At 46.4% G+C, this 26,805-nt stretch overlaps 1 protein-coding gene across 1 annotated transcript in view; it reads left to right on the top strand.

Annotated features, from left to right (window-relative positions):
• The window catches only part of LARGE1 (LARGE xylosyl- and glucuronyltransferase 1), a 611,138-nt gene that overhangs the window by 324,931 nt on the left and 259,402 nt on the right, over positions 1–26,805 (top strand). The window contains exon 4 of the mRNA XM_040345658.1: positions 20,263–20,345. Coding sequence (XP_040201592.1) covers positions 20,263–20,345 — 83 coding nt within the window. The remainder of the gene's footprint in view (positions 1–20,262; positions 20,346–26,805) is intronic.

The raw sequence follows: 26,805 nt of genomic DNA, 5'->3' as shown, positions 1-26,805 counted from the left end.
TCCAAGATACCAACAATAGTAATACACGTAAAAGAAACAAAAACAACAAAATTGTTTAACCATCTCAATACATGGTTTAGCAATATCAGCTTGGTGGGTTTTACTTCCTCTTTATTTCCCTGCAAAGGTAAAGCATAATGGGCTATTATGTGTTTCTTACCTGAAATCTAAGCCTGCGATGTCCCTGCTGTCCCCACTGGCAGCGAGTGTCCATCTTCACCCCTCTTCCTTCCGGGGCCGCGAACTCCGGCTCTGTGACTGGCCGGAGTACCGCGGCAGCCGCCAGTCATGGCATGACCACTTTAGAAACGGCACGATCTGCCCTTTCTAGAGTGCGAATGCGCCATAGACATCGGCGCATGCGCTGTAGACATCAGCGCACGGCTTTATTGTAAATATCTCCTAAGCCGCATAGCGTTTTGCTTTAGGCCAGAAAGTTCAATTTTGGTCTCATCTGACGAGAGCATCTTCTTCTACATGTTGGCTGTGTCTCCCACATGGCTTCTCGCAAACTGCAAATGGGACTTCTTATGGCTTTCTTCTTGCCACTCTTCCATAAAGGCCAGATTTGTGGAATGCACGACTAATAGTTGTCCTGTAGACAGATTCTCCCACCTGAGCTGTGGATCTTTGCAGCTTCTCCAGAGTTTCCATGGGTCTCTTGGCTGCTTCCATGATTAATGTTCTCCTTGTCCGGCCTGTCACTTTAGGTGGGTGGCCATGTCTTGGTAAGTTTGCAGTTGTGCCATACTATTTCCATTTTCGGATAATGTATTGAACAGTGCTCTGTGAGATGTTTAAAGCTTGGGAGATTTTTTTTTTTTTTTATATAATTAGTGTTTTATTTTGTAAAAGAAAGTCAAAACAAATACAGAATACATTGACTGTGGAACATCGTTGCATAACAGAATCCGAACAAAGTCGGGCATACATTAGGAACAGGACTCCGTGTAAGTAAGGGAGCGGGGGACATCCACCCACTCCGGACATCGGTCCACTGAAGCAGGTGTCCCCCCCCAACATGTGGGAGGTGGGAAACGACCCAAACCCCCACCCCCTGCAATGCTAAGTACCATCCCAAGGTAACGGAGAGTACCAGGGGACATCCTAAGAACATCCTGAGCGCCCGAGGCAGAGCTGGGCACCTAAGCACCCCATGCCCGCTCAACATTTGGCACAGTCTGTAATGAACAGGCTAAAACAAAGTCATCACGAAATAAAAAGGTAAATTATTAAAATGAAATAAAATAAAAAAAAAAAAAAATACAATGGACTGACACAGAAAAGGAAAAGAAAACAAGAGGGGAAGAAGAAATAGGAAGAGCAAGAGAGCGAAAGACAGAAGAGAAGGAGTCAGCCCCCGTCGGTGGTACCTAGGGGTTACTGCATAGATCAGGAGGTCTCCTGGTTAGCCCGTTGGTGCTGCTCCTGAACGAGTCTCCCAAAGGAGGGGTCCGCCAGGACAAGCAGTGCCTCCTCTAAACTGGACGACAACGGGGCGGCATCGTGAATATGTGCCTTCCATTCCCCCCAGACAGTGTTGAAGCGTTCCCGTGAATCCCTGCACTCCGCAAGCCAGCTCTCGGCTTCCATGATCTCCCCCACCTTCCCCAGCCAGTCCTGTTCGCTGGGGATAAGCGAGCTCTTCCAATGAATTGGAATGAGGTGTTTAGCAGCGTTGAGGAGGTGGGGGAGAGCACCTTTTTTATAATGGGACAGCGGAATGGTGGGGACATGGAGCAGAAAGTGCTGAGGCAGGGCCGGGACATCTACCCCCAGACCCTCAGAGATATGCTTACTGACCATATCCCAGAACGGCCGAAGCACCGGGCACTCCCACCAAATGTGCAGGAACGAGCCCTTCTGTCCACATCCCCTCCAACACACCTCCGAGGCTGTAGGGAAAATCTTTGCTAGCGTAGTGGGAACTCTGTACCACCTTGTTAATAGCTTATAATTATTTTCCTGGGTTCTGGAGTCCACAGAGCTTGAGTGCGTCAGGCGGTATAGGTGATGAAGCTGTTCCCTGCTAAGTTCTATGTGTAAGTCCCTTTCCCATTCCCTTACAAAGTGGGGGGTGGGGGAAGGTGTTGCATCTCCCAGCATCTCATATAGCGCTGAGATCGCGTGGGGCAGGCGTTCCCCCGCGGCCCACATGCTTTCAAATTCCGTCAGGGTAGACCTAATCTGTGCTGTCTTGTGGCTCTTAGTCATGAAGGTCTCAAGTTGTCGGTGTCTCCAGAAGTCAAATGGGTAGCTGCCAAACCTTTCTCGCATTGCATCTAATGATTGTAGGGCGCCCCCCTCTGCAAATTTTGCCAAACTACATATTCCGTCGCCAACCCATGTGCCAAGGGAAGCCCTCTGTTCTCCGGGTGCAAACCACGGGAACCCGCTTATCGGCGCCAAGGGAGACGTTCTGGGCGCCAGGTTCAGTCTGGTATTCAGCCTATCCCACAAACTCAATGAGTGAGTAGTCAAGGGGGACACCCACTCCGACAGCCCTCTTTCCTCAGCTGGCACCCACGGCGCGTACGACAGATCTTGCCCGGCCATTGTTTTCTCAAGGGGGACCCAAAGCTTAAGGGACGTGTGGAATTTCCAATCCAGAATCCGTTGCAAAGCGATTGCTTGGTAATATTGCGGAATGTTCGGAATGCCCAGGCCCCCTCTGGTCTTTGCCCGCAGGAGTATAGACATTGCCAGTCTGGGTTTTTTACCCCCCCACACAAATTTAGTAAAAAGGCCGCGGAGATCCGTGAAAAAACGTTTAGGAATGCGGATAGGCACCATTTGGAGAAAGAATAAGACCCGAGGCAATACTACCATTTTTAGGATGTTCGTCCGCCCTATCCACGTAAAGAGAGCCCTGTCCCACGTCTGGAGGTCCCGAGAAATGGAGATGAGAAGGGGAACATAGTTAGATTGGTATAGTGAATCGTGATGGTTGGTAAGTTGTATCCCGAGGTATTTTATAGACGAGGTGGCCCATTTAAAAGGGAAGGAGTCCCTCAATGTAGACATCAAGGTCTGCGGGACAGTGATCGGCAATATTTCGGACTTCGTGAGGTTTACTTTAAAATTTGAGACCTCCCCATATGCGGTCAGTTCCCCCATCAGGTTTGGCAACGAGAAAAAGGGGTCGACGACATGAAACAATATGTCGTCTGCATAAGCAGATAATTTATGTTCTAGGGAGCCCGCCCGCACCCCCTTGATATCCGGATTATCCCTGACCCTCTGCAGCAGTGGTTCCAGGACCAAAGCAAACAGGAGGGGCGATAGCGGGCACCCCTGTCTCGTGCCATTCCGAATAGGGAACACCTCAGAGAGGCCGCCATTGACTTTAATTCGGGCCGTCGGTGCTACGTATAGGGTGGAGATCCACTGTAGCATGTGCGGGCCCAGTCCCGTCCTCGCCAGCACCGCGCGGAGAAAGTCCCAGTCCACGCGATCGAATGCCTTTTCCGCGTCTGTGGACAGTATCAGATAGGGAGGCATCCGACCGCGTGTCCGCGCCCAGTGTATGAGCTGTAGGGCCCTATTGGAATTATCCCTGGCCTCCCTACCTACCACAAAGCCGGTCTGATCTGCATGTATCAGGTCGGGGATAAGGTGCTTCAGTCGGTTGGCCAATATTTTGGAAAAATTTTTTAGGTCAGTGTTCAGGAGGGATATTGGCCTGTAACTCTGTGGCTGGGAGGGGTCCTTGCCCTCCTTAGGGAGAACCGTAATATGTGCCAACGAGGTCTCCCGTGGGAGGCTGCCGGCCGTTGCCAGGGAGTTAAGAAGGGCACAGAAAGGAACCTTCAAAGTGTCAAAAAACTTCAAGTAATAGTCCCTAGTGAACCCGTCTGGTCCCGGGCTTTTGCCTGAGGGTAGAGATTTAATAGTAGTTAGCAGTTCGTCCGGGGTGATTTGGCGCTCAAGATCCGTCGCCTGATCTGAGGGAAGGGAAGGGAGCCCGATCGACGATAGGTAGTCCTCTATTTTAGCCCGTTTGAGCGTCACTGAGGCAGGAGAGGAGGCGGATTCCAGGTTATACAGAGACTCATAATAGTCTCGGAACAGCGAGGCAATCTTTGAGGTATGCTGTTCTTGTTTACCCCCGGGGGACAGTAATTTGTGCACATGCGCTAGGAGCCTCTTCTTCCGAAGAGCCCGCGCCAACAACCGGCCGCATTTGTTACCTTGTTCGTAATAGGTGTGGGCCATAAATCTCAGTTTACGGTTGATTTTACGGTCTAATAATTTCGAGAAAAGCACTCTAAGGTCGTTAAGTCTCTTAAGGTTTTCCGGACCCGACGTCTTCTTATGGCTGAGTTCAGCCTGCCTAAGCGCGTGCAACACCCGCTGGAAGTCCGCCTGCCTCTCCCTGTTCAACTTGGCCCCCAGAGCGATTAAGGTGCCACGGACCACTGCTTTGTGGCCCTCCCACAGAATGCCCTCGCCCACCTCGTCGTCAGTGTTTTCCCGGAAGTAGTGCGTCAAAGTCTCCTGTACCCCCGCCACCACCCCCAGATCGTCCAGCAAATTTTCGTTGAGCCTCCATGTCCTGACCCTAGAGAGCGCCTGGGACAGGGAAAGCGTAAGAGTCACTGGGGCATGGTCAGATATCGTAATATGATCGATGGTCGCCCCCAGAAGGAGGTCAAGAGCATCCTGATCCACTAGTAGCATGTCGATTCTCGTATATACTTTGTGAACACTAGAAAAATAACTATAGTCCCTTTCCGTCGCATGGAGGACCCTCCAGCCATCCACCAAAGTGTGGTCCTGGAGTGTCCTCCGAAAGTGTCGCAGAAAGGCGTCTGAGTGGGTGGTCCTGCTCGTTGAAGTATCTAGCTTCGGGTCCGGGCTGATGTTAAAGTCCCCCCCCAGGATCAATCTGCCTTCCCGAAAGTCAGCTAGCTGGGCCAGGGTCTGGTCAATAAACGTAAGTTGTTGCGTGTTGGGGGCGTACAGAGTTGCAAAGGTGAACTTCTGACCCATGACTGTGCCCTTTAGAAAAACAAAGCGTCCCTGAGGGTCCGCCTTGTGGTCCAAGGGTTGGAACTGACAATGTTTATGAATGGCGATGGCGACCCCCCTAGACTTAGATTTTGGTGAGTTGCTAAGATACCATTGCGAGAACAAATGAGTGGGAAGCTTTGGTAGCGAGGAGTCTGTGAAGTGGGTCTCCTGTAAAAAGAGCACCTGGGCTCCCAACCTCTTCACCTCTAACCAGAGCCTGTTTCGCTTATTAGGGGAGCACAAACCACGTATGTTGTAAGATACTACCTTGATCGATGCCATGAGGGTACAAAGTGGTTCGTCCATAAGCTAATCTGATTCCGCAGGGGCTGACTCCATTTCCCAGCCGGGAAGAGGAAGAAGGAAAGGAGAGGAGAGGAAAAAAAGAAAAGGAGGGGAAAATAAAAAAAATAAAAAAAAAACATTAATGACATAAAACATACAAAAAAAATTAACATTCTCAGGTCCATTAATGCCATAAAGGCACAGAACGGTGGGACCCAACACTGCTTGCCCGGCCCAGGTGGCCCCCCAGCTAATGCGGGGCCACAAAGGTGAGGCAAGGTGCCCGTAACAGGGCATAAACCCATAGCGGGTAGTCCTAGGTGGGAATCGTGATCGGACACAGAGAGCCAGGAGGTCTCCGCTCCCCACACACTGAAAGAAAAATATACAGAACAACAAAAATTAGAACCTACCTCCAGCATAATACCACCCTGAGGGGGCCCGGGTAAGCTATGAGCACCTATCCTAACATGGCAGGCCCAAACTAAGCAGAGTACAACCCCAGAAACCCTGTGGGCCCGAAAGCATCCCATACCCCACTCCCCCCCCCCCATACCCTCCCCTTCCACACCTAGAATTGAATCCCTGGTGGCTACACATGTCCAAGGCACTGTAACATGGTCAAGGCCGTAAGGTAACAGACCCACTCAGGCTAAAGTAAGCAAAACTAACTAAGAGTAGGACTATGACCATAAAAGTTAAGAACAGCCGAAAAAGTAACAAAAAGGCAACTGTGCACCGAGGGACACCAGAAATAACAGAGAGGCCCCCAGTTGGGCCCCTCAGCCGGCCAGTCCAGGGAGGGTGGTGTAAGGAGAGTCAGGGTCCATCCGTGAGCGGAAAAAGGAGTAGAGTCAGCGGTCTCCCGAGGTCTCCATCTGTAAAGGTAGGGCAGTGTTCAGGTCATCAGTCCCCTGGTGGAGGGCCCCGACCAGCCGCTGCAGACGAGGAACGTTTACGACCACGAGAGCTCCGAACCATCTGCCAGGGTTGAGGGACCGGCACAGCTGGAATAGCAGAAGTCATCCTCCAGTCTGCAAAATCTACCGGTTCTAGCCGGAGCTGCGTCAGGAAACGTGGGAGGTCGTCCTTATTGCGCAGGATGGCGGATTTGCCATCTCTGTCAGCCTGCAGGCTGAACGGGAACCCCCATCTATACTTTATGTTTGCAGCACGTAATGATTCCAAGAGGGGTGAAAGGGCCCTGCGCTGCATCAGGGTGCGGCGCGACAAGTCCTGATAAAAGAAAAGCCTGGCACCATCAAAGTCAAAATAAGGGCGTTTTCTCATCAGCTGCATGATCTTATCTTTAACCGTGTATCTGTGGAGCTTGCATATAATGTCCCTCGGGTTCTCTGCGTCTTGTGATTGCGGCCTGAGGGCCCTGTGTGCTCTATCAATCTCCACTTTGTCATTCGGTGAGAGGCCCAGCAGCTCTTTAAAAATGCCTTGCAAGGTGGGTACAATGTCACTAGCTCCTGTGGCCTCAGGCAGGCCCCTTATGCGAATGTTAGACCTGCGGCTGCGATTTTCATAATCGTCTAGCTGTGTGAGTAAGGCCTCAATTTGGTAGTCCTGGGCTGCACACTTCTCCCCCAGTTTAGCAATAGTAGGTAGGGCCTCATCCACAATTTGCTCCAGCGACTCCAGCCTGTTGCCAAGCTGGGTAGTATCTGCTTTTAGCTGGTCTATGTCCTGCTTAAAGGCTTTTTCCACCCTGGTGACAAAGCGGTCTAAATCTTCCCTGGTGGGGAGGGACAGCAAGTGTTGTCTCAGGTCCCGGTCACCCAGCACATCCGCTGCGTCGGGTGTTAGGCCCAGTGAAGCCACAGAGCCAGGGGAGTCAGGGGGGGGTCGCTGCCCTTACCAGGTTCGGTGTCTGGATGGGAGACCCTCCGTGCTGCGACTGCGGTGAGTGCCTTGCTGCGTCCTTTCCCTGGGCCTCCGTTCCCCTGCCTCGCCCGGACGCCATCTTGGAAGGTCCGCCGCGTGTCTGCAGGCCGCAGCCAAAATATGCGCCGATGGACCCGGTACCGTGCTGTGCGGGATGCTTGGTTCTGGAGGATACTCTCCGGGACTGGGACATGCCGTTTGGGCCCGGCTGGAGGCAACGAATCCGCTGGAAATAGCTTCTGTAGCTGCGGTGTGTGAGGAGCTCTGGAAACCTGCTTCCTCACGCGTCCATGTCCAAGCCACGCCCCCGGGAGATTTTTTTTAACCTAACCCTGCTTTAAACTTCTCCACAACGTTATCCCTGACCTGTCTGGTGTATTCCTTGGCCTTCATGATCCTGTTTGTTCACTAAGGTTCTCTAACAAACCTCTGAGGGCCTCACAGAACAGCTGTATTTATACTGAGATTAAATTACACACAGATGGACTCCATTTACTAATTAGGTAACTTCTGAAGGCAATTGGTTCCACTAGATTTTAATTGGAGGTATCAGAGTAAAGGAGGCTGAATACAAATGCACGCCACACTTTTCAGATATTTATTTGTAAAAAATTGGGAAAACCATTGATCATTTTTCTTTCACAATTATGTGCCACTTTGTGTTGGTCTATCACTTCAAATCCCAATAAAATGCAATTACGTTTTTGGTTATAACATGACAAAATGTGGAAAATTTCAAGGGATATGAATACTTTTTCAAGACATTTTGTATGCTTATAGCCCCGAAGAAGGGGGGGTGTCCACAAACCTTGAAATGCCTTGGTTTTTCCTTTTAAATTTTAAAATCGTAGAAGTTCTACTCCAATATAAAAATCCATAGTCCTACAAATGTACCCCGAGCGATCCAGAGCTCATCATCACTTGAAGAATTATTGAGCAATACAAACTTGACAAGGGTTTCTATCACTTCTACATTCTATCCAAAACCAATAAAAATTGTTTTGCCATGCATACACCTTAATGTGTCAAAGAAGGCAATGGACAGATCACCCAGCATGGGAGGAATGGTGGATGGTACACTTGTGTCACTCCCCCCCATCACAGGTTGCTGTAAGGCCTCGTACACACCAGCGGACATGTCCGATGAAAACGGTCCGCGGACATGTCCGCTCGGAGATTTCGGTCTGATGGCTGTACACACCATCAAACCGAAATCCGCGCGGACAGAGAACGCGGTGACGTAGACGAGTTCAATGCTTCCACACATGCGTCGAATCAATTCGACGCATGCGCAGGATTTCGGTTCGCTGGTTAGACGTACTAACCAGCGGACATGTCCGCCGGACAGCTTTCCAGCGGACATGTTTCTTAGCATAAGAAACATTTGTCCGCTGGAAATCTGTCCGCTGTCGGCGGACCAGTTTCAGCGGACAAGTCCGGTCATGTGTACGAGGCCTAAGACTGTATCTCTTTTCTTTGTTGGGCTGCATCCTCAGTTAGGCAGTAACAAATGTGGGAGTGGCAGTACCACCGTTGCCTGTTGCTGACACTCCTGGTGGGCTTATGGAACATCTACAATGCGGACTGCCCTTTAGGGATCAAGAAAATGCTAATGACTTATTGACCAAGGGAAAGACTATAGACAAATATGGTAGTGGAATTTAACAACCTGATTAACCTGGAAAATGCTTTCCTTGTTTGCAATTTCTGCTATGACTATGTGCATAACTCTTTGTCCATTGTTCACTGTAATTCAAGTTGTATGTCCCTTTGAAACCTGCAAGTTACTGTACTTGCATCCAGCTCTACCAGGAGTTAAATTTAGTGTACTAAGGTAATTTATTGTAGGCATCCTTTGTATGCATCATTCTCACCCGCCACTGATGCTGAAGCTTGCTGAAAGCCTGCTAACGGCTTGCTTTAGATATAGCCAGCATGTCTATTTAGAGCTGCATTCAGCTCTGTCGGATGGAAGCTGAAGGACTTCAAAAAAGCCACTGGAAGCTTGTTGAAAGCTTTGTAAGTGTTTTGTAAATGCATGCTGTAGATGGTGCTCTCAAGACTTGCATTTAGCTCACTCGGCACTGGCCATGCTGAGCAAGCTACCCTGTGGGTTGAGTGTGCAGGATGGGAAGATGCTTAATTAGGATGCAGAAGATCACGGCTATGATTTTCAGAATCCTCAACAGCCCTCCAGACTTAAGATATTGATAATTACAATGTGCCAAACTGGATTAATGTAAGTTGACAAAAAAAGATTCCTTTTGTTCCACTTTAAGGTAAACCTGGGGGCTGGTTGTGGACACTGAAGTATTTATATGCTCTTTATAAGTAATTAGTGTGCTTCAAAAAGACCTCACTGACCTCTGTAGCTGCAGCCAATATAGAGAAATGTACTTTTAGGGTCCATTCATGCCACAACATGTGTGTAAATGCACGTGTGTTGGCATGCTGCAACATGGTTTGTTTTAACATGCATGTTTCTCTTCACTTCTTGCAACATGTAAAGGGTCTACAGCATGGCGGAGGAGCCAAACTTGTGCAATGCAAAACGCTTTGCATTGCATGACCAGTGTATTAGAGAAAATCCCCCCCCCCCCCCCCCAACTATCCATATCAGTCCCATAACTTAACCACCCCTATATCTTTCCCTTTATTAAATAATAATAGACCACACCAGGGTTGGAGTATAACTGGCCATAACTGCCTTCTTTATTAACAATTAACCACTTTCCCACCGGACCATTTGTCAGCCTTAAGACCAGAGGTGTTTTTACAATTTTCCACTGCGCTGCTTTAACTGGTAATTGCGCGGCCATACAATGTTGTACCCAAACAAAATTTGCGTCCTTTTTTTCCCACAAATAGAGCTTTCTTTTGATGGTATTTGATTGCCTCTGCGATTTTTAATGTTTGCGATATAAACGGAAAAAGAGCGAAAATTTTGAGAAAAAATGATATTTTCTACTTTTTGTTATAAGAAAAATCGAACAAACTCAATTTTAGTCATACATTTTGGCCAAAATGTATTCAGCCACATGTCTTTAGTAAAAAAAATGCCAATAAGCGTATATTTATTGGTTTGCGCAAAAGTTATAGCATCTACAAACTAGGGTACATTTTCTGGAATTTACACAGCTTTTATTTTATGACTGCCTATCTCAATTCTTGAGGTGCTAAAATAGCAGGGAAGTACAAAACCCCCCCAAATGACCCCATTTTGGAAAGTAGACACCCCAAGGAACCTGCTGAAAGGCATGTTGAGTCCATTGAATATTTTTTTTTTTTGTAACAAGTGATTGAATAATGACAAAAAAAAAAAAAAAAAAAAAGAAATTACAAAAAGTTGTCACTAAATGATATATTGCTCACACATGCCATAGTTATATGTGGAATTGCACCCCAAAATACATTCTCCTGCTTCTCCTGAGTACGGGGATACCACATGTGTGAGACTTTTTGGGAGCCCAACCACGTACGGGGCCCCGAAAATCAAGCACCGCCTTCAGGATTTCTAAGGGCGCAAATTTTTGATTTCACTTCTCACTACCTAAGACAGTTTTGAAGGCCATAAAATGCCCAAATAGCACAAAATCCCCCCAAATGACCCCATTTTGGAAAGTAGACACCCCAAGGAATCTGCTGAGGGGCATATTGAGCCCACTGAATATTTTTTTTTTTTGTACCAAGTGATTGAATAATGACAAAAAAAAAAAAAGAAAAAAGAAATTACAAAAAGTTGTAACTAAATGATATATTGCTCATACATGCCATGGTTATATGTGGAATTGCACCCCAAAATACATTCTGCTGCTTCTCCTGAGTACGGGGATACCACATGTGTGGGACTTTTTGCGAGTCTAGCCGCGTACGGGACCCCGAAAACCAAGCATCGCCTTCAGGATTTCTAAGGGCGCAAATTTTTTATTTCACTCCTCACTACCTATCACAGTTTTGAAGGCCATAAAATGCCCAAATAGCACAAACCCCCCCCAAATGACCCCATTTTGGAAAGTAGACACCCCAGGCTATTTGCTGAGAGGCATGTTGAGTCCATGGAATATTTAATATTTTGCCACAAGTTGCGGGAATATGACAATTTTTATTTTTTTTGCACAAAGTTGTCACTAAATGATATATTGCTCACACATGCCATGGGCATATGTGGAATTACACCCCAAAATACATTCTGCAGCTTCTCCTGAGTACGGGAATACCACATGTGTGGGACTTTTTGGGAGCCTAGCCGCGTACGGGACCCCGAAAACCAAGCACGGCCTTCAGGATTTCTAAGGGCATACATTTTTGATTTCACTCCTCACTACCGATCACTACCTATCACAGTATTGAAGGCCATAAAAGGCCAAGATGGCACACAACCCCCCCAAATGACCCCATTTTGGAAAGTAGACACCCCAAGCTATTTTCTGAGAGGCATTTTGAGTTCATGGAATATTTTATATCTTGCCACCAGTTGCTGGAATATGACAAACTTTTTTTTTTTTTTTTTTTTTTTTGCACAAAGTTGTCACTAAATGATATATTGCTCACACATGCCATGGTTATATGTGGAATTGCACCCCAAAATACATTCTGCTGCTTCTCCTGAGTACGGGGATACCACATGTGTGGGACTTTTCGGGAGCCTAGCCGCGTACGGGGCCCCGAAAACCAAGCACCGCCTTCAGGATTTCTAAGGGCGCAAATTTTTGATTTCACTCCTCGCTGCCTATCACAGTTTCGGAGGCCATGGAATTCCCAGATGGCAGACAACCCCCCCAAATGACCCCATTTTGGAAAGTAGACACCCCAAGCTATTTTCTGAGAGGCATGGTGAGTATTTTACAGCGCTCATTTATTTTTGAAAATGAAGAAAGATATATATATATATATATATTTTTTTTTCTTTTTTCAATTTTCAAATCTTTGTGACAAAAAGCAAGATCTGCAAAATACTCAACATACCTCTCAGCAAATAGCTTGGGGTGTCTACTTTCCAAAATGGGGTCATTTGGGGGGGTTTTGTGCCATCTGGGCATTCCATGGCCTCCGAAACTGTGATAGGTAGTGAGGAGTGAAATCAAAAATTTACACCCTTAGAAAGCCTGAAGGTGGTGATTGGTTTTTGGGGTCCCGTACGCGGCTAGGCTCCCAAAAAGTCCCAAACATGTGGTATCCCCGTACTCAGAAGAAGCAGCAGAATGTATTTTGGGGTGTAATTCCACATATGCCCATGGCATGTTTGAGCAATATATCATTTAGTGACAACTTTGTGCAAAAAAAATAAAATAAAATAATAATAATTCTCTTTCCTACAACTTGTGTCAAAATATAAAATATTCCATGGACTCGAGATGCCTCTCAGCAAATAGCTTGGGGTGTCTACTTTCCAAAATGGGGTCATTTGGGGGGGTTTTGAACTGTCCTGGCATTTTATGAACAACATTTAGAAGCTTATGTCACACATTACCCACTCTTCTAACCACTTGAAGAAAAAGCCCTTTCTGACACTGTTTGTTTACATAAAAACATATTATTTTTTTGCAAGAAAGTTAAGTTGAACCCCCAAACATTATATATTATTTTAAAGCAAAGGCCCTACAGATTAAAATGGTGGGTGTTGCATTGTTTTTTACGTCGCAGTATTTGCGCAGCGATTTTTCAAATGCATTTTTTTGGGCAAAAATACATATTTTTTTATTTTAATGCACTAAAACACACTATATTGCCCAAATGTTTGATGAAATAAAAAAGATGATCTTAGGCCGAGTACATAGATACCAAACACGACATGCTTTAAAATTGCGCACAAATGCGCAGTGGCGACAAACTACATACATTTTTAAAAGCCTTTAAAAGCCTCTACGGGTTACCACATTAGATTTACAGAGGAGGTCTACTGCTAAAATTACTGCCCTCGATCTGACCTTCGCGGTGATACCTCACATGCATGGTACAATTGCTGTTTACATATGACGCCAAACCGACGCTTGCGTTCGCCTTTGCGCAAGAGCAGGGGGGGACAGGGGTGCTTTTTTTTTTTTTTTTTTTTTTATTATTATTTAATTTGCTTTTTTAATTTTATTTTAAACTGTTCCTTACTTTTTTTTATTATTTTTATAATTTTTATTGCCATCTTAGGGCATGTAAATATCCCCTATGATAGCAATAGTTAGTGACAGGTACTCTTTTTTGAAAAAATTGGGGTCTATTAGACCCTAGATCTTTCCTCTGCCCTTAAAGCATCTGACCACACCAAGATCGGTGTGATAAAATGTTTTCCCACTTTCCCAATGGCGCAGTTTATATCCGGGGAGGGGACATACCCTCCCACTGCTTGTAAAAGCAGTTTAGAGGCTAATTAGCCGCTAGGACTGCTTTTACATGAAAGCCGACCGCTGGCTGAAAAGAATGATACCAAGATGATACCTAAACCCGCAGGCATCATTCTGGTATAACCATTCAAAGTCCAGCAACATACCATACGTTGATGGTTCTTGTTGGACATGTATTGTAATCTTTTTTTTTTTTTCATGCAGCCTGTTGGCTGAACGAAAAAAAGATTGATCGGTGGGTATGCCCACCATTAGAATACCTCCCTTCATCCACCCACTTCTAATGATGGGCATACATGCACCATTTATATATGCCGAAGCATGGGGGCATCCTCCCGCAAAAAAGGTAATGCCGCTCACACACGTATGTACGCCGCATAAAAAGTTATGGCGCATACACACGGTCGGACTTTTCCACGGGCAAGCTTCCGACGGAATTTCGACCGTATGTACGCGGCATTAGGAGCAAAATCGCTCCTCCGCCCCTAATGCCCCCATGCTTCGGCATATATGCTCTTTTTTTAACTGTGGTGGTGAAATCACCTCCCACAGTGTTGGAGTCGCGGCTTTATGTATCGTGGGAGCAAACGCTGTTGCTGTCACGCTAAATAAATCCGTGCTGCAACTGAATGGCGTACCTGCTAAGCAAATGATGGTTAAACATTATAACAAAGTAACATTACATTTTAACATTAAGATCTTACCATACCATACCTGCAAAGCAAATACCAAAAAAATAAATACAGTAAAAAATAAAAAAATTTTTAACGCAACCTGTGCCTAAAAAATATACATGCCGAAGCATGGGGGCATCCTCCCGCATAAAAAGTTATGCCGCATACACACGGTCGAACTTTTCCATGGGCAAGCCTCCGTCGGAATTTCGACCGTATGTACGCGGCATTAGGAGCAAAATCGCTCCTCCGCCCCTGCTGCCCCCATGCTTCGGCATATATGCTTTTTTTTTAACCGTGGTGGTGAAATCACCTCCTACAGCGTTGGAGTCACAGCTTTATAAATCGTGGGAGCAAACGCTGTTGCTGTCACGCTAAATAAATCCGCGATGCAACTGAATGGCGTACCTGCTAAACAAATGATGGTTAACAATAAAACAAACATTACAGTATAACATACCATACCTACAAAGCAAATACAATAAAACATTGTAAAAATAGAGAGAATAGATATAGAACAATAGTGAGTGGACAGTAGAGAGTGAACATAAGAGAACAATAAAGAGAGGAGAAAAATACAACCACAACTATTTTTGGATTTTTTATTTTATATTTTTTTTGTGGTTTTTTTGTGTTTTTGTGTGAGTTTTTTAATTTTTTTTCCACTTTTTTTCACTTTTATAAAAACTGTAAGAAAACTGTAAACTGAACCTTGCAGATTATGGTCTCTCAAAATGTGATGGCCATCACATATTCCGAGACCCTGTGTTGGTGTGCCTAGGACTGTGTGGTGCTGTACCCTACGCTAAAACTCAATTAGTGTGTGGTAGCGTTTGAAACATACACCAATGCAGAGACCAGGTTGGTCAGGACAGTCGGGACAATAAAAGCGGGTGTCACGCCTAAATCCGAGTTTGCTGCAGACACGACATCTTTTTTGGCGGGTTTTTTGGGTAGGGGTACCAGGGAGGACAAAAGGAAAATGCCTCTCATACAGCCGGCTCACTGCATTTGCGTTGGGAAGGTGGGGCACAGCACCATCTGGAAACAGAAGGGCTTCGACGATCTCTTCCTGGAATTTTAGGAAGGATCCAGTCCGTCCTGAAGCTCTGTATAGCACATGAGCGTTCAGCAAAGCCAATTGAAACAAATACACTGACACTTTTTTGTACCAGCGTTTGGACCTCCGGGCAATTAGGTACGGCGCCAACAACTGGTCATTGAGGTCCACCCCTCCCATGTTAAGGTTGTACTCGTGGATACAGAGGGGTTTCTCCACAACACCAGCCGCCGTAGGAATTTGGACTGCCGTGTCTGCGTGAAGCGTGGACAGAACGAAAACATTCCGTGAATCCCTCCACTTCACTGCTAACAAATTATTACACTGTAAGCAGGCTCTCTCCCCCCGACTAAGACGGGATTCTACAAGCCGTTGGGGGATGCCCCGGCGATTAGGTCGCACGGTGCCACATGCGCCAATTCCATAATCAAAAAGGTGACTAAAAAGTGGCACGCTTGTGTAATAATTGTCCACGTACAAGTGGTACCCCTTTCCGAATAAGGGTGACACCAATTCCCACACTATCTTACCAGCGCTCCCTATGTAATCAGGGCAATTCTCCGGCTCTACGTGACTGTCTTTTCCCTCGTAAACCATAAAGCTAGATGTATAGCCTGTTGCCCTGTCACAGAGCTTATACAACTTGACCCCGTATCTGGCACGCTTGCTGGGAAGGAATTGTTTGAATGACAAGCGGCCAGAAAACTTAACCAGGGACTCATCAACGCAGACAACTTGATGGGGATTATACAAGGCTGCAAACCGTTCGTTGAAGTGGTTTACGAGGGGCCGAATTTTGTAGAGCCGATCGAATTCAGGGTCTCCCCGAGGACGACAGAGTTCATTGTCACTAAAATGCATGAACCGCAAGATCTGCTCGTATCGTGTCCTGGCCATGGAGGCAGAGAAAATGGGCATATGGTGAACTGGGTGCGTGGACCAATACATCCGCAGCTCACTCTTTTTAGTAATGCCCATGATGAGGGAAAGGCCCAGAAAGATCTTAAATTCGGAAACCGTAATTGGCTTCCAATCTCTGGCAAGGGACAGCTGGGGATTAGCGGCAATGAATTGACCAGCGTACAAATTGCTTTGGTCCACAATAGATCTATAGAGATCTTCGGTGAAAAACAGCGAATAAAAATCCAGTGACGTAAAATCAACTGTATTCACCTGAATTCCGGGTTGGCCAGTGAATGGGGGAAGTACGGGTGCTGCAGAAGTGGTGGGTACCCAATCAGGATTGGCGAATGCAGCAGGAAGGGCACTATGGGGACGGGCCTGTCTTTGTCGTCTTCTTCTTGGTGGCAGCGGGACACTACTCGTGCTTGCCACCTCTCCAGCTTGAACTGCACTTATGGGACTCGCCACGTCACCAAGTGTTACTGCAGTGCTGGATATATGACCAGGATGTACTAGGCCGCTGGTGCTTGCCAGTTCACCAGAAGGAATAGCGGCGCTAGTACTTCTCTCCTCCATACGAGAGCCCTGCGGTTCTTGCACCTCAGCGACAGCAGAAGATCGGGGTCTGGTACGCCTGACCCTAGCAGGGACCACTCCGTCGTCAGAGCTATCTGTCAGGGAGCCACTGTCGTCTACAGGATCGTATTCTGAGCAAGAATTTGACAGATGCGTGACCTCCTCATCACTATCTGTCAGGCTCATAAACAAGTAGGCCTCTTCATCACTGTACCATCGATTTGCCATTTTGGGCTCTAAATTTAGGGGTACAGTGGTGAGATTCACAGGCAAAAAAGCACCTGACCTGTTAGTGACCGAGTCAAGCGCTACCAAAAAAACTGTTAGCGATCGCAGAGATCAGGCCTGACTCTGCGAACGCTGCAGTTATGTGTTTTTGTGTTTTGTGTCAGTGATCGATCGATCGATACTGCACTTTGGTGGGCTGGACTGGGCGAAGGGGCTAAACGCAGGTGCTAGCAGGTATCTGGGCTGATCCCGCTAACCATGCGTTTTTGGGAACCCTAAACTGCAGGGGACGCTAGTATAGATCTGATCAGATCAAGTATCGATCCGATCAGATACTATACCACTAAAGGGAGGCGTATGGTGCGTGCGTGGGTGTTAGCGCTATTGGCCGCTGCCTGGGGCGACGCAGACCCTATCTGGCGCTAAAACCAAACTTTGATCACCCGCCGGGCGATCAGGGGGTTAAAACTTTATAGCAAAAAATATGGCGGGTGCCTTGATGCTATAAAAAATTAACTAGCTAAACTGCGTCACCCGTGACACTTATACTGTGATCACTGGTGACAGGGGGTAATGAAGGGGTTAAACCTTTATTGGGGGGGGTTAGGGGGGGTCCCTAGACTTTTTAGGGCCTAAGACTGATTACCCTAACACTTATTTTTGTCACTAATGACACAAGTACAGCGATCAAAAAAAAATCTGATTGCTGTACTGGGTGACACAGTGACAGGCAGTGAATGGGTTAATTTGGGGGGTGATCGGGGGGTGAATTGTGTGCCTACGTGACCTGGTGTCAGTGTAGTGTTGTGCAACTCACGGTTAGATGCTCTCTCCCTCTCGGTCTGGAACGGAAAGACCGACACGAGGGAGAGAGCAGTACTTCCCCTGCCAATGTTTACAAAACATTGCCAGGGGAAGACAACCATTGGTTAGAGCGATCACCAGGTCCAGGCCAGATTTTATTGGCCTGGACCTGGTGGTTGATCAGTTCTGCATCGAATCTGATCATCGGGAACGGCGGGGGGGGCGCGCGCGCGCGTCCAATTTCCGTTCACGCGTCGGACGTCATATTACGTGATCTCGCCCAGGAGAGCCACCTTGTGGACGTATTTCGACGGTGCGCGGTCGGCAAGTGGTTAAATAAATAACTCCAAATATTAAATACTTTCAATAAAATAACATTTCCATTAACACTAAACCATTTTAACAACAGTTTTAAATATCACCCAGTCTGTTGGTCTCTGACTGCACCCCAAACTTTTTCCACTTTTTACCCTACACTGCAGGGCCATAACTTCTCATACCAGGCCTCCAGCCGTAACCAGCTCGGATACAAACCCTTCCCGCAGTGTAACCATTACCGTATTCCAGCGGAATACGGTAATTCCACCGTATTCTACCGTATTCCACCATTCCACTGAAAATACATCATAGGGGCCTATACCACCGATGAGCCCCCCACCAATTCCATCACCTTTGTTTTGCCACCGTCAAAGACACCGCCATCCCACAGCTGCCATGACGACCAGATCCATGTGTCCTGCAATAAAAGAAAAAACAACGACAAAACCACACAAAACTTCCTCTCACTGCACGCTGCTGCAAAATGTGTTCCTCCATTCCCGCCCCCTCCACTATATAAAGGGCTCCTCCCCTCTTCTCTCCAAGCTCCTGCCTCCTCCCTTCTTCTAGCTTCCCCAGCTAAATTAACCCTTCCTTCTCAGTCTCCTCTCTCCCCTGTCATGCCCGGCCCTCCATTATTTATTTTTGTCTTTTATTCCGGGCCTCCCTTTACACTGGCTGAAAAAAATGTTGTACTTTTATTTTATTTATTTTTTTACTGCAAATAAGCACATAGCACCAGCTTGACCAAGCAAGTCCCTGCGTTGGCATGTGCTGAAAAAAAGTGCCAACGCATCTGGTGTGAATGGCCCCTTAAAGTTAACAGCAATAGAACTGACAAGCTCAGTTCAACCTCCCAGAAGTCGCTCAGCAGCACAGCTGCCTTGGCTCCCTCTTCCCAGCAGCGATCAGCAGCTCATGTTCTCCTACTTCTAGCTCATAGGAGTGATCAGCAGCTCAGCTCACCCTGATCCTCCATCCCAGAAGTGATTGAGCACCCTTTTAGTCTCTAATGTAAACACAGAATAGGTGCTCTGTGAAGTGGTAGTGGGAGCTAGGCGAGGGGGAGCAGGGGGAGCTGAGCTGCTGCAGAGTAAAGAACTTGGACAAGTTTAGTTTTTCTGCTGTGGCATTGATGATGAATTGTTCCAGCAGCTACAGAGATCAGTGTAGATTTGTATTAAATCTCATTTATTGCCTGTTAGGAATATGTAAATACTTTAATGTTCACTTTTGGGTACACCTGTCTTTACTAGCACTAAAGATACACACTCCTTTTTTTTTTTTTTTTTTTTTTATCGAAAGCCCATGGCGTGTGAAACACACTCAAAAACTTCACCCGGTGCCAATAAAATGTGCACAACATAAAAAGGTGACACAAAAACATGCAACAGGTGTACACAAGCCCTCTAAAATCAGTGGGCCTTGCCCTGAATCCCCCGGGGCGTTAGGCTCCAGACGGGACAAGGGTACTTACACTTGGTCCATCTGGCCAAAACCAGACGGACCCCTTTCTCTGGAGGGTCTGCCGAAACAGACCCACCCAAGAACTAGGTGGTGGCTCCCCCGAAGGGAGACCCCATGAGAGAGGGCGAAGTTAGCCAGAAGGTCATGTTCACCCCCTCCCAAGACTTTCAGGGCAGGCCGGAGGACCTAAACCCTTCCAGTCACACAAACCATGTACAACAGAAAAATGCAAAAAGTGACAAACAAAGGAATAAATAAAATAAAGTGGGGGAGGAAGAAAGTGGAGAGGAGAGTGAAAAGTGGCCATTGTGCAATACAATGGCCAGGCCCTCCGGCCAGGAATAAAAAATTCCTCCAGTCCCAGCCAAAAGGCCCAGCCCAGGAGGCAGGTGCTAAAAAAGTGTGTACTGGTGCATTGACTAAAGAGACACACTCCTTTACATCTGAATCCTACCACACAGTATAGACAGACAGCTGTTGTGGCCTGTCCCTCATCCCCTACTGTCCTACTGGTCAATAAGGATTTCTATCATAGTGATGGACCAATAGAAAGGTGCAGGAGAGTATCAACGATTTCTCGATGCAGGTTTTGGAAAATTAGAATAAAAGCCATAGTAATTTTTTCTGCAACTTTTTTACCTTTGCTGCCGAGGATTTTCTGGTATCGTTCACTCACTATAACAGCACTTCTTTTGTTTCTTTGCAGACAATCCACGTTGCAATTGTGTGCGCCGGCTACAATGCCAGTCGAGATGTTGTCACCCTGGTGAAGTCTGTCTTATTTCACAGGTAAGTCTGATGCTTGGATTGTTTGTTGCATGGGGAAGGTGCAAGAAGGATCGATAGCGCTGTATGAAATAATGTTGTCCTATACAGTAAGAGGGACAATGGTAGTAGGTTAGTAGGTTTCCTTAGTAGGTGTTTCCTGGGGGGGAAAAGTAATATTTGCCCCCTGGCCCAAAGCTACTAAGATACGCTAGGCTGATTTAAGTAGAGATACTTTACCATTCCGACATTAATCAGAACAGGACCTGCAGACCCATGCTGGGTGTTACATTGATGTGCCACCCCTGTGCCTTAAAGGAGGGGTGGGCTACCTCTAGGCTCACCTGACCTCTATCCATTAGAATGCATGTACTTCTACTATGGAGGCTCTCATAAATTTACAAGAGTTAGGACTGCAGATATATTGGGGGGGGCTTTGGAGCGGCACTGCAGCTTATGCATTTATTTGCAAATGTGTTCTAAATGAGCTCCTGTTTTTAACACAAACTGTTACACAGGATAATTCAGTTGGTTGCAGGCTGGTCGTTAAGTTGAGCTGGGAATTTCCCTTGCTTTTGTCTTGAATACGTCACCTTTCCATGTGCTCCTTGCTGTGAAGGCCAGTTATAGGTGAGGACAGTGGCTAGTTGTTTGTTACATAGATACCTGCTATAGACCTGCAATTACAGCATCTGGCAAAGGTGAGGCTTTCTGTACTGGCTTCCATTGCAGCTCTAATAATTCATGTGTAGTTCTACCCCCGGAGGAGCTGCTGGTTTGTTTTGGGTGGCACATTTACCTTGTGGCTCTTCCCAATTCCTAGGGGTGAATGGTGCATATAGCAGTAGTAAAGGAATGTCCGCAACAAGTGTCTTTTGCTGTGCGCTTTATTACCCAGCCGGGTAAAAACAATAAAACTTGTGGTGAGGAAAGTTGAGTAGAAGATAGAAGGAGACTAGCAAATTCAGGCGTAGCAATAGGGAAACAATCCTGCTCCCAAGTGCAACACTTCTCTGCGCCACTCCTGCTTGAGTGGGTATAGCGTACCTGGACAGGCCTCTCTCACTGACCTGGCAGCCAGATTATCGCTCGAACCTTTGAGGAAAAGTCTCTGCCACAGACCCTCCTGGAATGGACTTCAGGGAGACACCTCTGCCACAGGCCCTCCTGATTGCAAATACAGAGGCAATCCTCCTCGGAAGAATTACGCCTGGATCTCCTTCAAATTGCTTTGAGGTACCGACTGACAGGTGACCAGCTTCTCAGTGTCCAGATACCTCAATCCCCGGTGGATTGTCGAGACCCTATTGGATCGCCAGCCTCTCATTGGCTCTCCTCAGATGGACTCCCTACCGAACAGCTATACCGCTTGGGATCTTCGGGATTGGGAACCCAGTCGACCACTGGGCTCCCGGCCACGACTTAAATGTTCCAGACCAGCCTGGTCCCAGAACCAGGAACTCCGCGTGGCACGTGCGCCCCGGCCCGGTAGGCCATAACGTCGGAGCCACGTGGTGCAGACACCCTAAAGGTGGATGCCGCACTTGAAGAAGAAGACCCAGAACTAATGGCAACTGCCCCATAAATACCCTCCCCCAGCATGCACAGTGAGGTTCAACCCACCTGATTGGCTGCTGGGGAAGAGCACCCAAACCTTGACTCCACTGCTGCCAACTACTGCACTGCACAACAGAATGAGCCCACAGCACAGGCAAGCTGAGACAGAGACCCAATTTGAACATTTTAACCAGATCAGAGTTTAACTACACTCTGATCTCCCTCTAAATTTAAATAGCACCGGTACTTTGAAGTAAGCAGGCGCTACACATGTGACTGAGAGCCACAAAGAAAGCTGATGCTGAAAGATGTGAAGGTGTGTCACAATTCACATTGCCCTTTAGGAAAACCCACCATTTATCATGGCCACCGGTAACTGGAGAACCATGACACACTTTGGTCCTAGCAGGCTCACCTGTGATGTAAAAAGGGGGAAGGCTAAGGTTCAAAATCTTCAATGGGGATTCTCAGCTTGCTGTATTGAAGACAGCAGGACTTTTGGGGACAGCTAAGCCAGTGATAATGCCATAATGGACTCTCATCTCACAGAGGTATGCCTGGTCAGTCACACTACGGTAATTAGAATCAGGGAAAGACATTGTTCATATCGAAGTGTATGCCACAAGTTGTTCAGTAAAGTTATATTAACCGTTCTTAGCCTGGTGTGAAGTTATTCAAAGGGGTATATATTGGTTCTGGTGTATAAAGAGAACCGGGCTCTGTAAAGCACTACAGGTATAAAGTAACACCACTACAAAAGGTCTATTTAGTGAGAAAGTACACAGGAAGAATGTAATTGCTAAGAGTAACCGAGCACTAGTCAAGCTGCAAGCAACCAGTCGTTAGGCATGGAACCTGGTAAGGTGACGGGTCCTCCGGTAATGAGGGGGTTGATGTTCTGGCTCCCTCGTAGCGGTCATTATCCAGTAGCAACCAAATCTAAACTCGCATTGCAGAGACCCATGGCCTGGGCATGAGGTACGGGAAGTGAAAAGTTAAGGAACATGCATGAGGTCCGTGCTATGTCTACGGCAGGACCCCATTCTGTTACTGGGAGTGAGGTATCCGAGGTACACTGAACTGGTGGAGTGGTTGCAGACTCAGCATTTCCCTCCTAATGCAACCTACAAGTTACAGTGTGTAGTGACATGGGACAGTACTTTATTGGAGGAACTCTGCACTTTATTATTGCACACAGTGAAGGCTCATCTCTAATTCTGGGAACTGCCTTAACCTCCCTGGCGGTATGATTCTTTCTGAAAAAACATGCTGAAAGCGGTACAATTATTTGCAAGGAAATTTGGTGTTTTATACTGTAGGCCTGTGATTTTTAGGAATAACTCACTTAAATCTGACCAAACAAGAATCTAATAGGCGTCCCGGGTATGACATTTTTTTAAAAACAAAATTTTAAATTATAATATAATAAATAATTATAAATAATTATAGCAAGTAATAATATAATTAAAATAACAAATATTCAATAATGTAATCAACTCAAAATCACAGAAATTTGCTCAGTTGCAGAATTGTTGCTGTCATTATTATTTTTTTTTTTTTATGACGAATTTCCCCGCAAATCGCTATCGCACAATTCTGCAAGTGATTATAATTTATTATCGCTGTTTTCTAGCTGATCTAAAACCATTTTTGACATAAAAAGACACTTTTGGTTGCTATGGACAATCTACAGTTTGCAGGCAGAAAGAACGGTTTTTATTATATAAAATAACATGTAGGGCACTGGGCAGACCACTAGGGACACTAGGGTGTGTGTTTTTTTTACATACAGTACTGTAATCTATAAGATTAAAGTATACTGTATGTATAGTGTTTGTTTACTTTTTTGAATTTGGCGCCGATCTCCGCTCCCGTGCGTCGTAACGTCGCAGGGAACGGAGATCGGCGGCACAGGAGGACGCTGTGTGAATCGAGTGAGGTCCCGCTCGCTCACACAGCGTGGTGACATCGCTGGATCCAGGAGAAGGTAAGCCAGCACGCGCTGCAGGCTCTGCATATCTACCCCGAGCGTGACTCGGGGTTACCGATTTTGGTAGAAAAAATCAACCCCGAGTCACGCTCGGGGATACCGCCAGGAGGGTTAATGTTAGTTTTTCACATGACCACATTCTTTGCCTGGTCAAAGGCAATGATGAGCGCACTCTGCGCAAAAGGTACCCCCATGTGCAGGGGGATTAGGCCCTGTTCACAACTAGATTGAAAGATCCACTTAAGTGCTGCTTTCTGTCCTCAGATCTTGCCCATCGGACATTTACCTGGCTCACAGCTGCGGCTCATCCTCTTCTTTGTTGAGGAATTTCACTTGTTCTACAAGTGGCTTTGCTGTTCACAAGTAATAACTAGTTCATTTACATATATGTGAGCTGTTCATGCAGCAAATCTATTTACATCTATGTCCCTCAATATTTACACAGCTCAGCCACATAGCACAGTTAGCTTGTTTTCTTTAATGAAGTTAAAGCAGAACTCCACCCAAAAGGGTAAGTTCCGCTCTTCCTTCTACCCCCTCCTTCTTTACATTTGGCACTTTGTTGGGGGGGGAGTCCCGGATTTTGACAGGTACCCGCTACATTACTTACGGCTGGATCGCCACAACGATCTGAGCAGAATTTCGTCCCCCCTCCTTCCCCCACAGCCTTCTGGGACGTATCACTGGCCCAAAAGACTGCAGGACCGTTCACAAAGAGCAACGTGACTCGCGCATGTGCAGTTGGAACTTGGCTGTGGAGCCACAAGACTTCTCTGCTGGTTTCCTTTAGTCAAGATGTCACTGCTTGGACCCAAAGCCAATTGAACAATCTGCTTGGGTGAGGACAGCGCTGGATCCAGGGACTTATATTGAAAGTCAGCAGCTACTGTATTTAGCTTGCTGATCTTAATTTTTTGGGGGTGGGGGGGGGGGACTCCTCTTTAAGCAACACAGCCTGGCCATGTGCCTGGCCTTAACCCATGAGTTGACAGAGAAGGAGCAGCTGCATATGTATGAGCCATTCCTCTGTTCCCTCCTCCAGTCAGAGAGTTTTTGCCAGGCCATATGCACTTGAGCACAGGTGAGTGGCTCACAGTGCTTCCCTTTGCCAATCAAGGTGGTGCTGTACATTGGATTATTGGAGGTAAGTACCAAATAAAAATTAGGTTCTTAGAGTAAGCCTCTCAAGAGCCCTAAGTCCTGATGCAAGCAGCAGGCTGGCTCTTGGGAAAAGTAATGCAAATATCAAAATGCCTTGATGAGTGGTTGTCAGGCTGGAGGTGTGTTGAGAAAAGTGGAAAAATAGCATTGGACCTGTAAGGTTATCCTATTGGTTTTGCTATCTTATACCCCTTTGACACTGGGTCGTTTTGCAAGCGGTCGAATAGCGCCACAAAATTGGCGATAAAGCGCCACTAAAAATAGCGGCGCTTTACCGCCGACACATCTCCCGCCCCAGTGTGAGAGGGGCCTTAAAATATTGATGTTGTAAGTGACCTGCTTCCTGGGCAGGTGGCTTTTTCACCCCAAAGGATCTCCACAATCTCCTTGCCCTGTAGTTTAATGTAACAACATTGTGAATTGAAGTCCATGCAGGACAGCCAAGCTGGAGAGGAAATGACTAGATGATGCTGGACCTCCTCCATCTAGGAAATTAGATGGGCTCTGACTTTCTGTGGCTTTTATTGCACACTGTGAGAAGCTTACAGCTCACAGTGTGCAGTGAAATTAGTTATCCATTTCAGTACAGCAGAGAAGCCTGTACAATAGTGGAAAAAAGCTCTGAAACTCTTGTATGTACATTAACAATGGCAGACCAGTGTGACTATAGAATACATTGTGCATGCAAAGATTGCTGGCTGTCAGAGATGATGGCAGAGAGAAAAGAGATGAAGTCAGCAGGGAGGGGGATTCGGTATGGTAATCACAGACTCGCAGGAAGAGGAAAACATTCAAGTTAATAAAAAGAAAGTCATCTACTCAGATGCAATTTCTTTGTTGGCTTTAAATGGTATTCTTTATTGTAATCCTTGTAATGCGTGTGTACCATGCGGGAGGCAAGCGTTTTTTTTTTGTCAGCCGCCTCTTCGTATTGGATATGTTTCGGTGATTCCAGGAGGAGATGCGCTCGGCTTGCTTTGCTCTGCAGCTCTTCTGCGATTGAGTGATGTTTAATTTATATTTACGATGGCAGATAAGCTTAGCATTTTCATGTCCTTTTTTTTGTTTTGTTTTTTGTTTATTACCGTATCAGTGATCGTAAAGCAGTCGGGATTAGGGGTGAAAAAATGTACCGTTTTGTATTGAAAATAAACATCTTTGCAAATGTAATACCTTCTTTATTATATTTGCAAAGATGTTTAATTTAGATTGTATTTGGGGAAACGAGCAGATGTCTTATCTCTCCATTCTGACTTGTTTTTTGGCTGCCCAGAGGCATGCTGGAAATAGAGGCTTATGATTCCCCCCCCCCCCCCATGTGATCGTATTTACTATACAATATTTAATTTGGTTTTAGAGATATTGATACAGCTGGCGGGTTCACTGCTTCTTGGTCAGAGATTGGTTTGGCTACTGGGACTGGGGTATGGTGACCTTCCCCATATGACACTGTTAAAGCTGAACTCCAAGCAAATGGCTAAATCCACACATGAAATACATAAAAGGGAGCTAATTTACCGTATTTTTCGCCGTATAAGACGCTCCGGCATAAAAGACGCACCCAATTTTAAAGGAGGAAAATCTAGAAAAAAAGATTCTGAACCAAATACTGTAGTAAAATATTTGCCCCCCACTCGTCATGACCATCACACCACCCCCACATTAGTAATAGCCAGTAACATTGCCCCCACATTAGTAATAGCCAGTAACATTGCCCCCACATTAGTAATAGCCAGTAACATTTCCCCCACATAGTAATAATAGCCAGTAACAGTG

Source organism: Rana temporaria, chromosome 3 (assembly GCF_905171775.1).
Source record: "Rana temporaria chromosome 3, aRanTem1.1, whole genome shotgun sequence".
NCBI classification, from domain to species: domain Eukaryota; kingdom Metazoa; phylum Chordata; class Amphibia; order Anura; family Ranidae; genus Rana; species Rana temporaria.
Note: the sequence above shows the minus strand (reverse complement) of the source record. Positions and strands in the feature narration are given on the sequence as shown.